The 15,139-nt window shown below is 39.6% G+C and overlaps 1 protein-coding gene across 7 annotated transcripts in view; it reads right to left on the bottom strand.

Annotated features, from left to right (window-relative positions):
- NEK7 (NIMA related kinase 7) overlaps nt 1-15,139 on the bottom strand; it is a 166,523-nt gene that overhangs the window by 106,096 nt on the left and 45,288 nt on the right. For 6 of the 7 annotated variants that reach the window (XM_057725477.1, XM_057725476.1, XM_057725475.1 and 3 more), the window contains exon 2: nt 5,114-5,198. In XM_057725477.1, the coding sequence (XP_057581460.1) occupies nt 5,114-5,170 (57 nt within the window). In that variant the 5' untranslated portion in view covers nt 5,171-5,198. Of the gene's footprint in view, nt 1-949; nt 1,207-5,113; nt 5,199-15,139 lie in introns of all 7 variants that reach the window. The other variant, XM_057725480.1, reaches the window with a different exon arrangement.

The raw sequence follows: 15,139 nt of genomic DNA, 5'->3' as shown, positions 1-15,139 counted from the left end.
GGCGCACACTCAGAATCATGAAACTGGAAGAGATCTCCAGCAGGGACACAGACAGAAAGAGGGCTCAAGCCCCGGAGCCCTCCTCTGTTAAGAGGTCCAGGCGGTGAGGAGAAATCAGCAAAGGACGGACGAGTAAGATGAGAGAAAAAGCAAGCTTCCTGGAAGCTGAGCAGTGAACAGGTTTCAAAGAAGACAGTACGACGGGCTCTACTGAACGCAGCTGGTAAGCGAGGAGGATTGAGGCCTAAGGACTGACCAGCGACGGAGCACCTGGACACACCTGGCACCTTGACAAGGCAGTCCGGGCGGGAGGGTGGGGAGAAGGTTTACCTGGAGCACATTTCAGAGAGCAAAGGGGGAAACGGGAGCCAAACTACAAAGCTAATAATGAACAACAAAAGGCAGCAGGGAAATAGGTTAACAGCTGGACAAAAGAAGGACTGTAAAAGCTGGCTTTGCTTTGGACTTGCTTTGGTTTTGAGATAGGCTGGGACAGGGGCCTCTACCTGAGTGCCTGCCCTTGTACCTGGACAACAGGATATAAAGAAACCATAAGGGACTAAAGATAACTGCACACATGCGTGTCCTGGCAATTAGGAACAATAAGATACACAAAGACCACACACCAACAGCCACTGCTGAAGCGCCAGGAACAAAAGCGAGGTCCTGCCCAACATCCCTGCACACAGCCCACCAAGGGGGTGGGGGGACCACCTAAGCTGGGCCTCCTGCAGACCCACCCGCCCTCAGCCCATGCAAGGGCCCAGCTTGCGCCGCCCCTAGGGAGTGAGCAAGGGCACTTGTTCCTTGTTTCCGTCCCTCCTGCTGCAACGCGCATCTCCATAAAGCCTGGCCTGACTTTCTCGTCTGGCCTCTTACCAATTTCTATTGATTAAAGAGTCCGAGGACCTGAGCAGGGCATGGTTTGGTGTGTAGATGGAAGAAGTACCTGCACGATCGTGTGCCAGTGAAGGGCCAGCGGAGGGGCGCCCAGGAGCAGGGGCCGGGCGGGAGCCGGTGCTCAGGGAAGGCTGGCCTCTGGGGCCCAAGTGGCTAGTTCCTCTGGTAACAGACGAGGCCAGTCCCGTGACTCCGTGTCTGGGAGGAGGTGGTGGATGTTCTCTTCTGACTGTTGCAGGTTTTTAAGTGCAACAGGAAACAAGGGCCTCAGCTGAGCGTGAGGAAAGGGGACAAGGTGCTGGGGCTCTGAGGACAGAAGAGACAGGAGAGTCACTGAGGGGAGGGGAGAGAAGGGACCCACGACGCGACTGCCGGGCAGCTGAGGTTTACTCGAGGTTCACGGCCACAGACTGAAACTATGGCAAGAGCCTCCCTTCCTTAGAACAGCAGCTCCTCACTCTCCCGTACCCAGAGCCATCCAGTCATTCAGTGAAGCAAAGCATCAAAAAAGAAGAACGTAACACCTAAGTTTCTATAAAGATTTCCAAAATTAGAATCTGGACTCAATGTTATATGACAAACACCTTGGCAAAATCAATTTATCAAAAGAAGTAAACTACATGATGACCCTTATTTCCTGAAGCGATTCTTTGAGATGAGCTGAAGACAGGGAAGGTAATAAGGTATCAAATCCAGAACTCGACCCGCTCAACCCAGTCCCCTGGGGGACGGCGCTGTGGCCCGCGAAGCGCCTGGATCACCACCCCGAACATGACGAGGTCAGCTTCATCGCATTCCCACCCCTCGCTTCACAGGGACGCAAAGCACAAAGACTGCAGTCTGGGCCACCAGGGAGCTTAAAGGAATGGTCGGTCTCCCTTACTGCTTGGGTTGGAAGACTTTCAGACAAGATTCTCATACCTTCCAAGCAATAAAAATGAGGAAAGTCTATTTTCCCACCTGCAGATCTGGGACGCTTTCCCTCTTTCACAGGCAGCCAAAGTGTTACACTAGATGTCTTCAAATTTACAATAATAATTATAACCTAACCCTTGGTGAGTATTTTAATTAAAATTAATTCTCCCTCTAATCACTCCCAGAAATTCTTAAAATTGTGCTCTGATTGTAATTGTTTTATGTTTATCTTTATGATAAAAAGTGAATGTACCATAGCACTCTTCACTCAATGACCAAAAATCAATATACTCAAAAAATGTTAGTTGTAGACTTTCATTGCTTAAAATTAGTCTCATACTAAAATGTAAATATTTTACTATTTCTGTCACCATCTTTTATACAGTCTACATTTTTTTTATATTACGTAAATCCCTTGTTCCACAAACAAGAGTCCAAAAGCAATGTGACTATACAGGATACAAATCTGGTCAAAATATCCTTTCAGTACTTTCTAGGCTTTAGCAGAAGGAACCGAAGGAAAAGGAAGCCGACAGAAAAAAAAATTTCTCTAAGTTCAAGGGGATGACAATAACACACACAAAATTAACAGAGATACATAAATCTCACATCCTAAAGCTTCAAAAAAGGAACTCATATGGTGCTAAAAATGAGACCACATATTACACATTACGGGGTTAGAGTATTCATCTCAGAATAAGAAAAAGAAAGGTATGCCACGAATATACATCAACTTGTCCTTATACAGGGAATTGGTATTTGACAGTTAGAAAGCTGACTTCCTCTGCTTTCTGTTTATGTCCAGACACGTATTAGCATCACAAAAGTGGAAAGAGTCACTCAGCTAACCATATGTTGCTGTATCACCCCGTTACTCAGGCCAATGGTGTGGAACAAAACAAAGGAAGGTTGTCAACCCCGAGCAGAGCCTGTCCTTTACCAGCCTTTAAAAATCATGCTACTGAGAGCAGTAACATTTTTCAAAGACTTAATAAGCAATAACGCCTGTAAACTCTTGTCAGGTAATCTCACACCATCAGTCTGGACGCAGAGACAAGAAAAACCCTCCCGCCCCACCCCCAGCTGGCAAGACCCTGGGAGACACTGTCTATTTCCAACCGGGAGGGCGGTCCACACCTCGCGCCCCCCACCCCCAGCAGCAGCAGGAGGCAGAGATGAAGGGAACCGTGTGAACAGAGATGCAGAACCACGGCCGGACGGAGTTTTGAAGAGTATGCTGCACCGTCCCAGGAAACATGGCTTTCCTGGTCGGTGAGTCGGTAGGAGGCCACAATACAAGTGCTCATTTTTTTTTTTTCCTTTGAAATTTAGGGCTGTTCAAAACAGAATTTCAAAATCATGACATGAACGACCTAATTTTAAAAGTGCTTCTTTTACTGTCTTCACTAGAAGCAATACAACGTGGAACAACAGTATCCATGTGTGTGTGTAAAACTGGCACTCACACACGTCTGTATCGAACAGAAACCACTTACTATAATCTTGGTAACTTATGACCATATACAAAACATAGATGGCAGACTAAAAAGAAAAATCATCTTGAAATTAAAATACTGGCCTTACTCTAAGCTCTAAAGGGTCTCTTTTCTGAATACAGTACAGAGAACTCAGACAGGTGGAACAAAGAAAACTATGCAAAGTTCGGTTGGGTGAAGGGCTAACGTGTACATGTTCACTTGAAGGCGTCCCTGGTTGGCTTCAATCACACGTTCTTATTGAGCCCCTGCTTCGTGTGGAGGGGCGGCAGCATCACGGGGCACCCAAAGAGAGTAAGACACAGTCCAAGTCCTCAAGGAGAGTTTAACCCGGTAGGAAAGATACGATGTCCATATAAAATCACACAAAGGTCTCCGAAATACAAGAAGAGACATACAAAGGATGCACCATCAAATTTCCAAGAAAAAATATCACATTCACAAAATCAGAAAAAGCTTCATAGTGGAGACGGCATTTCAGATGGTCTTTGAAGGGTGGGCAGGATTTCAACAACTGCAGAGGCGGATGAGGGTGCAGGAGGAACGGAGTCACAGAGGCAGACAAGACAGCTCATCCTGCAGGCAGCACTTCCTGGACTGTGCCTCACAGGCATGGATTCTGAGAAGCCAATAGATGTGCTTTCAAAAAGGGTCTGAGGTCAAACAAGTTTGGAAAACACTACACCCCGAAACCCCTGCCTGGAAATTCACAGTGACCAGTAACACAGGGAAGGTTCTGAGGAGGTACTGTCATGAAGTAGATATATAAACCCAAGTCTCCCAAACGTATCTGACTACAGAACTCATTCGAAAGGACATCTACGACAGACCAATGAAAAGTACTGAAATTAAATCTGTGATTTAAAAACTCCCAACAAACGAAAGTCCAACACCAGATGGGTTCACAGGCAAATTCTACCAAATATTTAGAGATATGTTAACACCTATCCTTCCGAAACCATTCTGAAAAATTGCACAGGAAGGAAAACTCCCAAATTCACTCTGTAAGGCCACCACCACTCTTCATACCAACACCAGACACAGACACCACGAAAGAACACCTATCAATTCTTCATTTCCAGAATTACTATCAAGCAAAACTGGGACAAGGCTGGCAGTAAATGTGGGACACTGCACAATGCCTCCAACGCCGAACTGAGAAACACGGTATTTATGAATAACAGCAACAGAAACGAAGGGCTGCCTCTCTCTGTGCAGAGGTTAATGTTACTTTAGACAGGGCTTTGGGGTGAGCATCTGTAGTGGACGCAGCATGCCAGGTAATTAATTTCTACAGTGTGTGTACATGTTTTGCTGAAACATTCCTTTAACTTCATTTTGTTACAAAAAAACAAGCAACTACGTAACAGGGGAAACACATCGCTAGTCAGAGAGAACAAGCAAAGTGACAATAATAGAAGGCGGTTGTGGGCAGTGCCGGAGCAAAGGCAGGCAATACACACACAGGCACCGCCTCGCCTTAAGCTGAACACAAACTCTCAGAGCCTGGAGGTCATTCAATTCAAGTTAAAAGCTTAAGCTGCCCTTCTTTTTTTCATATTTGTACATGAGAACTAAATATTCTAAAGCAGTGTTTTAGAATAGAAACGGTTCTGACTTAAGCTTGGAAATTCATAATGAGCATGTTTGGCTACTTTATTTCCTAAAGGAACTGTACGTGCACTACACTTGGTTCCCCACCATATCTGTATCCACACACACACACACACACACACACACACACACACACAGACGCGCGTGCTGCGCGTGCTCTCCCGGCTGCATGTATCAGAACAAATTACCTGCGGCTGGAACTGAGGAACAGGTGGCCCTTGCATCCCTTGTGACTGCTCATCCATCGTCTGAAGCAACAGGAACTCCAGAACTCTGCAAAAAACGTACAGTTGAAAATTAAATAATGCAATCATTACCAGTCCATACTTGAGATTAACCTAATGCTTCAAAAATGTCCATTCAAGACATTCCATACTCTTATTTTCCATTTGCATAAATCCAAGCTCTGCTTCGCTAACACAAATAGTCACTATCTCAGCTAATTCTTATCAAAAGTAGCATTGTATGCTTAGAAATCCCATTTTGTGAAATGAAATTCTCTCTTCTCCATTATGTCTTATAGATCACAGAGGCTTCCCCTCTCCCTGCCCGATATGAGAAGATAATTGCCGTGATAAGCTTCCTGTAATTGTGGCCAATGTCCTACATACCTAAAATGCACTTCATCTTCATATTCTAAAAATGTTATCACTTTTGTTCTTTATGTCCGACTATGTGAATTACTGTGAATTTTACATTTAAACTTAAAAGGCCTGTCCTCATGTGAGGGTATTCACTCTTTTATGAATATTTTGCTTGTAATTACAAAACGCCCACCCATTAATTCGTAAACACAGGCTGAAGACCAATCACACACCAGGTCCTGCTCAGGGCTCAAGAGCTGAGCTATGAACACAGCTGGCACCCCGTCCAGGAGCCACTTCTGCACTGATTCCACACAACGCCCCATACCTCTAGGTTCTTCATAAGTGTAATTTTATAACTAAAATCTTGTGGGTTAAAAAACTAGGGTTCATTTAAACGGGATCAACAGAGAAATTAAAACACGTTTTGACTTCATTATACACTTTAGCAATAAAAATATTCTAGACATGGGTTATTTGTACTGCAAATATTTTTTTACCATCTTGTGACTTGCCTCTTTAAAACATTCCCAATGCCATCTTTTAATTAACTTATGAACAGAAATTCATAAATTTAATATGTTCTAATTAATCAATATTTTCCTTTATGGTTAATGCTTTTGTGTACAAAATGTTTAATAATTTAAGAATTATATCCCCAGTTAGCTGGACGTGAGGTGCTTTCCACATACAAAGTTCTTCCGCTTTTCACAGTGTCCATCCAGCCTGCTTTTTCCGTTCCAGATGCCTGACAGGCTTTGTTGGGCATTTTTTGTCTAGGATCCCTATAGGTTCTTTGGCAGATGAAAGCATGTTTTCTAAAAGGGCTTTTCTGGGACCCCAGCACTGTTGAGGGCTATGTTGCTGTGAGTTTCCCTTCTCAGGTAAGAACTGATCTCTGCCTTCGCATATCATGAAAAAAGTGCTGAAGTTTAAAAAAAAGAATTATTTCCCTACTCTAAATTATCTTCCAATGTTAGCTTTATTATAAGTTTTTCCTTTCATATTTAAATCTGCAATTGACCTGGAATTAAACTCTTGTACTATATAAAGTGAAGTGAATATTTAGCTTGTTTTTCCATATGGCTATCCAACTGGCTTCAAATCACATACTGAAAAGACTATCCTTTACCCACAACCACTGCAGTGCTACTACACCATCCTCAGCATTCAACTGCCTGCACACATGTAACACACCAGCGTATGCTGCAGCTTTATTATCAAGTCTTGATACATGCTTAATCACAGATCTGATTTTAATATAAATTTTAGAACCAACCTGTTTGTTTCTATCTAAAAAAAAAAGCCTATTGAGACTTTGATTACAATTACATGAACTCTAGATCAATTTGGAGAAAAGTGACATTTTAATACTATTGGGTCACTGAACCCATGAATACAGGATGTCTCATTTATTTTAGCTTTACTTTCTTTCAATAATGGTTTTCAGTTTCAATACTGGTCTTTAACATCTTTTTTTCAGGTTATTTCCTAAGTAAATTATATTCTTTGATACTCTCGTTAATGGTAGTTGTTTTTTATTTCAATTTTCTGATAGTGTACAGAAATATAAATGATTTCTGTATACTGACCCTTTATTGTGCAAATCTGCAAAACCCACTTATTGGTTCAAGTTGATTTTTGCAGATTCTTGCTTTATTGCAACAGCTAGAAGCGCCAGTACAATGAACAGAAGCAGAGACATCAATTTCTTGTTCCTGAGGAAAGCATTCAGCCATTTACCATTAAGTATAATAAGTGTAAGGTGTACATTTTTCATAAATGCCCTAATTTATCAGGTTGAGATAGTGCCCTTCTATCCTTATTTTGCTGAAAGATTTTATAAAGCATAGATGTTACACTTTTGTCAAATTCTTCTTCTGCGTCTGAGCTGATTATACACTTTTTTAATTGTTAAAATGTTGAGTTTTGGTGGTTCATTTATTTTGAATTTTGAACATTCATTTTGGTGAATGCTGAGCCAGTGTCCACTTCTGGAATGAACCCCACTTAGTCATGATATATAATCCTATTTAAGTACTGTTGGATTCGATTTTATATACTGTTGGATTCAAGGAGGGAGGAGAGGGAAGGAGAGAGGGAACCTTTCAGTGTGAAACCTGAATCATTAAACAATCGAGAGAATGCTTTAAGGCTACACATTAAGGCTACATTAGTTATTTAAAGTGTGTGTAAGTAACAAGGACACTTTTGCAAAAGGCAGTATAAATTAAGCAGTGTCTCCAGCTTAGGAAAAGAGAAGCTATTACCAGCCAACTACACATCCAAAATGGTATCTTACTGCTATTATTCTAATGCAGGACAGATTACCGCTCAAAACTGCACATTTCAGAACACCTAGAAATTTTCATTTTTCTGTTACCTTTTAAACAAGGTGACATCATGATAAAGACTTTTAAAATTAAAAAAAAAAAGAAGAAGAAACCTAAATCATTAAAACCAACATTTCACATCTAGTGTTCCACACAGTTTCACAAGACAAGCCATGAAAACAAGGGTTCCTGGTCAAAGACTTCTGTGAGATACTACTGGCTATGTGCGCCCTCTTACAGAGTCACAGCAAATGCTAGCATGCTAAGGACCCAAGGAGGTGGTTTAATCTGACAATCTGCTTAAGAGGGAAATCACTTCTACAAGTAGCCCAGACAGAGGTCAAAGAGCCTCTGCTTAGAAAATAAGTCTGTATGAAATTCTCACGTTGCACATAAGCTTAGTAATACAACAAATAATTAGAAACAAACTTTCTTTGCATAGTTATCTAACACGGTTCCACCTGTCACTGGATTCTCAATGCTTTCACAGAGTAAGAATGCGTCAACGTTTATATACTGACAATATCATCATATTTCCAAAGGCCAAATATATTTAAACATTATCTCTTTCCACTAATCTCCTCATAAATGAAGTAAAAACACATTTAAAATATTAATATGTTAGACATGCATTGAGTCTTCTAGATTATAAATTCCATGATACAGGGCTCTATCTGTGTCAGCCACAGCTGTACCCCCAGTTCTCAGGTCAATGCTTGGCACAAAGTAAGTGCTGAGCAAATACTTATTTAATGAATGAATAAATGTATTTCTGTCATAAAAACATCAAATAATAATTGCTAGATTTTAATAAATCTAAAATCAATGGTGAGTTAAATTATGATCAAATTCAACAAATCTGGCAACCCATCTTCAATCGAAAAAGGCTGCCCAAAGAAGGTGCTGCCTGAATTGGGTTTTCAGTAAGAAGAGAAGTTCACAAGATTTAGACGAGGCAATGAAGAGAGGAAACTGGGAACAGGAAGAACACATCAAAATACCCAAAAGAAGAGCACAGTGTCTCCTAAGTAAAATTAAAGTTGGCAAGTGGTAAGAGGTAGCTGGGGGAGTTAATATCAGAATGTTAGGCTAACAACACGGACAGGTGTCTGGTCATGGAAAAGCTCTTAGGATATTTTCTTCACCCAGTTGGTATCAGAGAGCTAATGCTGGGAGTTTCAAGCAGCTAACAGAGGGAAGTTCACTTCCTGAAATATAATCTTTCTTGCCACGTGACAGAGCAGAGAGGCTCACCACCACAAGCAAGACCGGTCAAGAAGCTACTGTACCGGTCCAGGCAAGAGGGGATGCAGGCCCTCACCAAGGGCTCTTACTTGACCTCACCCAGCTTTCAACACGACTTTTCAACAACAATCTCACTTTCTGGAAATGCCCTGTGCCCCACATTCTCCTGGATTCTCTCCCGCATTACAGCTGCTTCCTCTAAGCTCCTTTTCCTATCTAACATCTCCGTTGGAGCGCTCTAAGACGTCAGGGTTTGTTTTTAACCTGCATCCTCTCAAGTCTACCCATCTGATCCCATGACCTGACTACTCTCCGTGCATGACTGCTCTGAAATTTCTCTCTCTCCTACGCGCGTCTGTTCTGAGCTCCGAGCCACAAACACCAACATCCAGGAGATCGCCTGATGCCTTCACAATTCTTGAATAGAAGATTCCATTTCCCATGCCTCAAAAAAGAAAAGAAAAAAGCAAACTTCTCTAATCTTCTTTCTCTCTTCACATTTATCACCATCGACTCAGCTGATCCAGTCTAAACGTGTCATGCTCCTGCGTCTCAGGGCCTCTCATCCAAGACCCCAAGACCTTGTGTGCAAGTGGGTCAGGGCTATCAAGGCTTCCCACATTAGAAAATAAAACTGCACAGAATAAGAATGATACAGAAAAACCTGTGAGTTATCAGGAGAAAGGCCATATACAAAAAGTTTATAATTGCCAAATTGTGCCCAGTAGACTCTTTGAGAAAGGGGACTTCAATACACTGTCCTGTAATTCTCATATTGATTATTTTTATTAGCTAAAGCTTTTCAATGTATCTGAAAACAGTTCTCTTTTTTTAAAAATGGAAGTATAACTGACTTGTATTTTACTGGTTCCAGGTATACAACACAGTAATTTGATATTTTTACAGAATATATTCCATACCAAGCTATTGTAAAATACTGACTACAGTCCCTCTGCTGTACACTGTATCCTTGTAACTTACTTATTTTACCTAGTAGTTTGTACCTCTTAATTCCCTTTAACAATTTCCCCTCCCTCACCCCACTCCCCTCTGGTAACTACTAGTTTGTTTTCTATATTTGGGAGTCTGTTTCCATTTTTGTTATGTTGGTTCATTTGCTTTCCTTTTTAGATTCCACATGAATGAAAACTTTCCGTGTTTGCCCTTCTCTGTCTACGTGTTGTTTTTCTCTGTACATCCATGTGAAATTCCATTCTTCTTCATGGCTGATCAATACTTTATTTTGTGTATGCACCACACCTTCATCATGCATTCACCTTGTTCACGGGAACTTGGGTTGTTTCCACGTCTTCACTACAATAAATAATGCTATGAGCACTGGAGAACACACGTCTTTTCAAGTTAGTGTTTTCATTTTCTTTGGATAAATACCTAACAGTTGAATTGCTGGACTGTATGGTAGTTCTATTTTTAATTTTTTGAGGAACCTCTATACTATCTTCCGTGCTGGCTGCACCAATTTTCATTCCCACCAGCAATGCATGAGAGTTCCCTTTACTCCACATCCTCTCCAACATGTGTTATTTCTTGTCTTTTTAATGACACCCATTCTGTCAGGTGTGGGGTGACATCTCATTGTGGTTTTGATTGACATTTACCCAATGACTAGTGATGTTGAGCATCTTCTCATGTGCCTGTTGGCCATCTGTATGTCTTCTTTGTAAAACTGCCTATTCGGGTCTTCTACCCATTTTTTAATCAGATTTTTGATATTGAGTTGTATGAGTTCTTTGTATATTTTGAAGATTAACCCCTCATGAGACATATCATTTGCAAATATTTTCTCCCATTCAGTAGGCTGTCTTTTCATTTTGTTGATGATTTCTTTCTCTGTGTAAAAGCTTCCAAGTTTGATTAGGTTCCATTTATTTTTGCTTTTGTTTCCCTTGCCTGAGGAGACAGATCAAAAAACATATTCCTAAGACCAGTGTCTAAGAAGAGACTGCCTCTGCTTTCTTATAAGAGTTTTATGGCCTTACATTTAGGTCTTTAATTCATTTTGAGTTTATTTTTGTATACTGTGTGAGATACACAAAATGCCATTCATTTATATGTAGCTGACCAGTGTCTGCAACACCACTTATTAAAGAGACTGTCTTTCCCCCATTGTACACTCTTGTCTACTCTGTCATAGATCAACTGACCATAAGTGCATGGGTTTATTTCTGGGCTTTCTATTCTATTCCACTGATCTATGTGTGTGTTTCTGTGCCAATGCCAAACTGTTTTGAATACTGTAGCTTTGTAGCATAGTCTGAAGTCAGAAAACGTGATACTTCCAGCTTTGCTCTTTTTTCTTAAGAACGCTTTGGCTATTTGGGGGGGGGTCTTCTGTGCTTCCATGCAAATTTTAAAATTATTTGTTCTAGTTCTGTGAAAAATGTCATGGGGTTTCTGAATAGGGAGTGAATTAAATACGTAGATTGCTTTGGGTAGTATGGACATTTTTAACAATATTAATTCTCCAAATCTATGAATATGGGATATCTTCCCATTTATTTGTATCACCTTCAATTTCTTTCATCAATATCTTATAGGTTTCAAAGTATAGGTCTTTCACCTGTTTAAATTTATTCCTAGTATTTTATTCTTTTTGATGCAATTGTAAATGGGACTGCTCTCTTGATTTCTCTTCCTGGTCTAAAGATAGTTTCATTATTAGTGTATAGCAATGCAACAGATTTCTGTATATTAATCTTGTATCCTGCAACTTTACTGAATTCATTTATTACTTCTAGTAATTTTTTGGTAGAGACTTTAGGGTTTTCTATATGTAGTATCATGTCACCTGCAAACAGTGGCAGTATTACTTCCTCCCTTCCAATTGAGATGTTTTTTTATTTCCTTTTCTTGTCTGATAGCAGTGGCTAGGATTTCCAATGCTATGTTAAATACAAGTGGCAAGGGTGGGCATCATCTTGCCCCTGATCTCAGAGGAAACGCTTTCAGCTTTTCATTACCGAGTATGAAGTTAGCTGTGGGTTTGTGCCTTTATTATATTGAGCTATGTTTCCTCTATACCAATTTTGCTGAGAGTTTTTATCATGAACGGATGTTTAAATACTAGAAATATTTTCACATATATCCACAACCTCAGCACACATTAAAGTAAAACAATCTTCCCATATTCTTGGGTGCAGTCACATATTTTGCAGAAGAGAAAACTACAAAATTAGGTGTCTGAATTTCAGATATAAATGCTAACTCAGTGACAAACTCTTAATTTTTAAGCAATTGTGTCTGTCAGTGGACTAAATTTCAAAATTCACATGACCCTGGTAAGAAAATCAGTAAATAAAATACAAAATACTATATATATTATAAACAATAAATAATACAGCCCTCAGTAACACAGTATTAGATAGCCATCTTAATTTGAACACTGAAACAGCATTTACAGCACCATTCCCTAAATGAAAACAATACCTTTCTTAGTTCCCATATTTTAACAAAATTATAAAATACAAAGCCCTGAGATAGTTGTAAGCAAATTAAATCATGCTAACTGCATACTTTTTTTATGAATATTACTTGAATCAAATAACCTCAGTTAATATATTCACATTAGCCAAAATCTTCAACAAAAGGAGAAACTTTTTTCTGTCTCTACAGACATCCTCAATGAATTGCACCTTTAAAAATTTATTATTTTTTTGCAGAAACTGACTTAAAATCATAAACTTCAAAACACTAACTTGCTAAGAAAAGGGTATACAGGAACTTCCTTTATTATCTTTGCAATTTTTCTACAAAATTAATATTATAAAATTAAAAAAAATCTTTAAATTAAAAAAAAAACCACTAACCTGATTTTTTGTCAATTATAAAATATAGTACTAAAACTTATGTAACAGAATAAAAAAGATAACACAAACTTTCTCTTTCTGTTTCCAAACATATATTTTGATAATTCCGTCACGCTATCCAGTTTCTCCACAACCAATTTTGACACAGTACTAAATCCTAAATATTAAACTACGTACATACCAACCTGCAGAGAGATTTAAGATAAACAATGATCAGCTATATCATTCCTTATCTAACACATACTTTTCTATATTATTAAAGACTCTGGAAGCTACTTCCTGCTACTCATTACAGAAATTTTTTAAAAGTATTCTCTACAAAGGAATAAGTTAAAAAAGGGAATCCAAGTATAATAAAATCATAGAACTGAAAAAGAGGTAGTAGAAGATCAAATTCTAGTTTAAATCTAGCACGACAGTTTCATTCATAAAGCAGAATGTTCTGTCTTAATTTTGTTAATAGTTTATAGGTACAAAGAAATGTACATTAAAAATACACATAAAACATGCTGAATATCCCTGATAAAAAAACACAAATTTAAGCAACAATGAAATAGGATACAATTGATAGCCTTTCAAAATGACACATATTTACAAATTATATGTAATACTTACCTACATGTAATAACCTTTCTAAAGAGCAATATGGCAATAAACATTAATAATCATTCACACACTTTTACTCTGTACTCTTAATCCCACAACTCTATCCTAAAGAAATAAATCAGTGACTGAATTTTGGATTACATACAAGAATGTACATTTAAAAGCATTTATCGGGCTTCCTAGGTGGCGCAGTGGTTAAGAATCCACCTGCCAATGCAGAGAACACGGGTTCCACCCCGCTCCAGGAAGATCCCACATGCCACAGAGCAACTAAGCCCATGCGCCACAACTACTGAGCCTGCGCTTTAGAGCCCATGAGCCACAACTATTGAGCCCATGTGCTGCGACTACTGAAGCACACGCGTCTAGAGCCCGTGCTCTGCAACAAGAGAAGCCACGGCAACGAGGAGCCCTCGCACCACAACGAAGAGTAGCCCCCACTCACTGCAACTAAAAAGAAAGCCCGCACACAGCAAAAAAGACCCAACACAGCCAAAATAAATAAATAAATAAATAAATAAATAAATAAATAAATGCATTTATCGTAAAGGAAAATGGAACAACTTAACGGTCTAACAGTATGAAAATGTCTAAATAAATTACAGTAAATGTATAAAATAGAACCCTAGACTGACCAAATGTTTACTAAAAATTGTAATGATATTTAAAGATGTACCCAGTATAATGTGACATGAAAAAGCAAGATTCGGAGACAAATTTCCACGTTATATGTACCCAAAGTATACTGTTCTTACCACTAACAATGACGGAACTGTGCAGTTTTTTGTTTAAGCTAACTACCGTGCTAAAATATCAGCCAAACCCCCACAGCGGCTGGCACAGAGTTAAACATATAGCAAATATACAGTCATCTATGATTCTAATATGAATTCATAATATATTAAATCAAAACAGCAAGTTCCATAATAGCATAAAATTATCTTAGCACAGTTTTTAAGAAAAGCACATTTGCATACAGGTATGGGTATTAAAAACAGTATAGGCAAACTTTGCTTCCACAATGGCAAAAGAAGAATTCAGACCAGCCCTCTCCTCCAAGGACGATTAGTTGCACAAAAGAAATAGTTTTCAAGCTGCCTGAACGCACCATGGAGCTATGGAAATAGTCAAGAAATAAGGACCAGTACTGAGGGATGAAGGAAACCAAGGAGTAGTGGGTCTAACATCCAGGCATTTTTTCCCACGAAGTGTTGCACTGCCTGTGCAGGGGCGGTTATGACGTCCAGGGGCTGTACCGCACTTCCAGCCTCTTGGGACTAGAGAAGCAAAGTATAGTCCACAGCTCACCAAGGGGCTATGGAAAACACCCCCACGATTTGGGCTGGGACCTTGAAAGCTTCACCCTGGTAGACAAACCTTCACAGCACTAACTCATCTGAAATCCTGACACTGGATTGAGGTCATCTCTGAGAGCTAATACTCCCAGGCACCTGGCAGAATTACAGGAAAATACACTCTGGAGAAGGAGTATCTTCGGCTTCAAATTACTTCCACAAACAATTCTACACATATAATCTCCAACATATAATAAAAAATAACCAGGCACTCTAGCAAATAAGACCACATGAACAAGAATCAGCAGTGAGAACAGACAGAAG

The sequence above is a fragment of the Hippopotamus amphibius genome, chromosome 3 (genome assembly GCF_030028045.1).
Source record: "Hippopotamus amphibius kiboko isolate mHipAmp2 chromosome 3, mHipAmp2.hap2, whole genome shotgun sequence".
NCBI lineage: Eukaryota > Metazoa > Chordata > Mammalia > Artiodactyla > Hippopotamidae > Hippopotamus > Hippopotamus amphibius.
The sequence above is the reverse complement of the archived record's forward strand: the minus strand, read 5'-3'. Positions and strand labels throughout refer to the sequence as shown.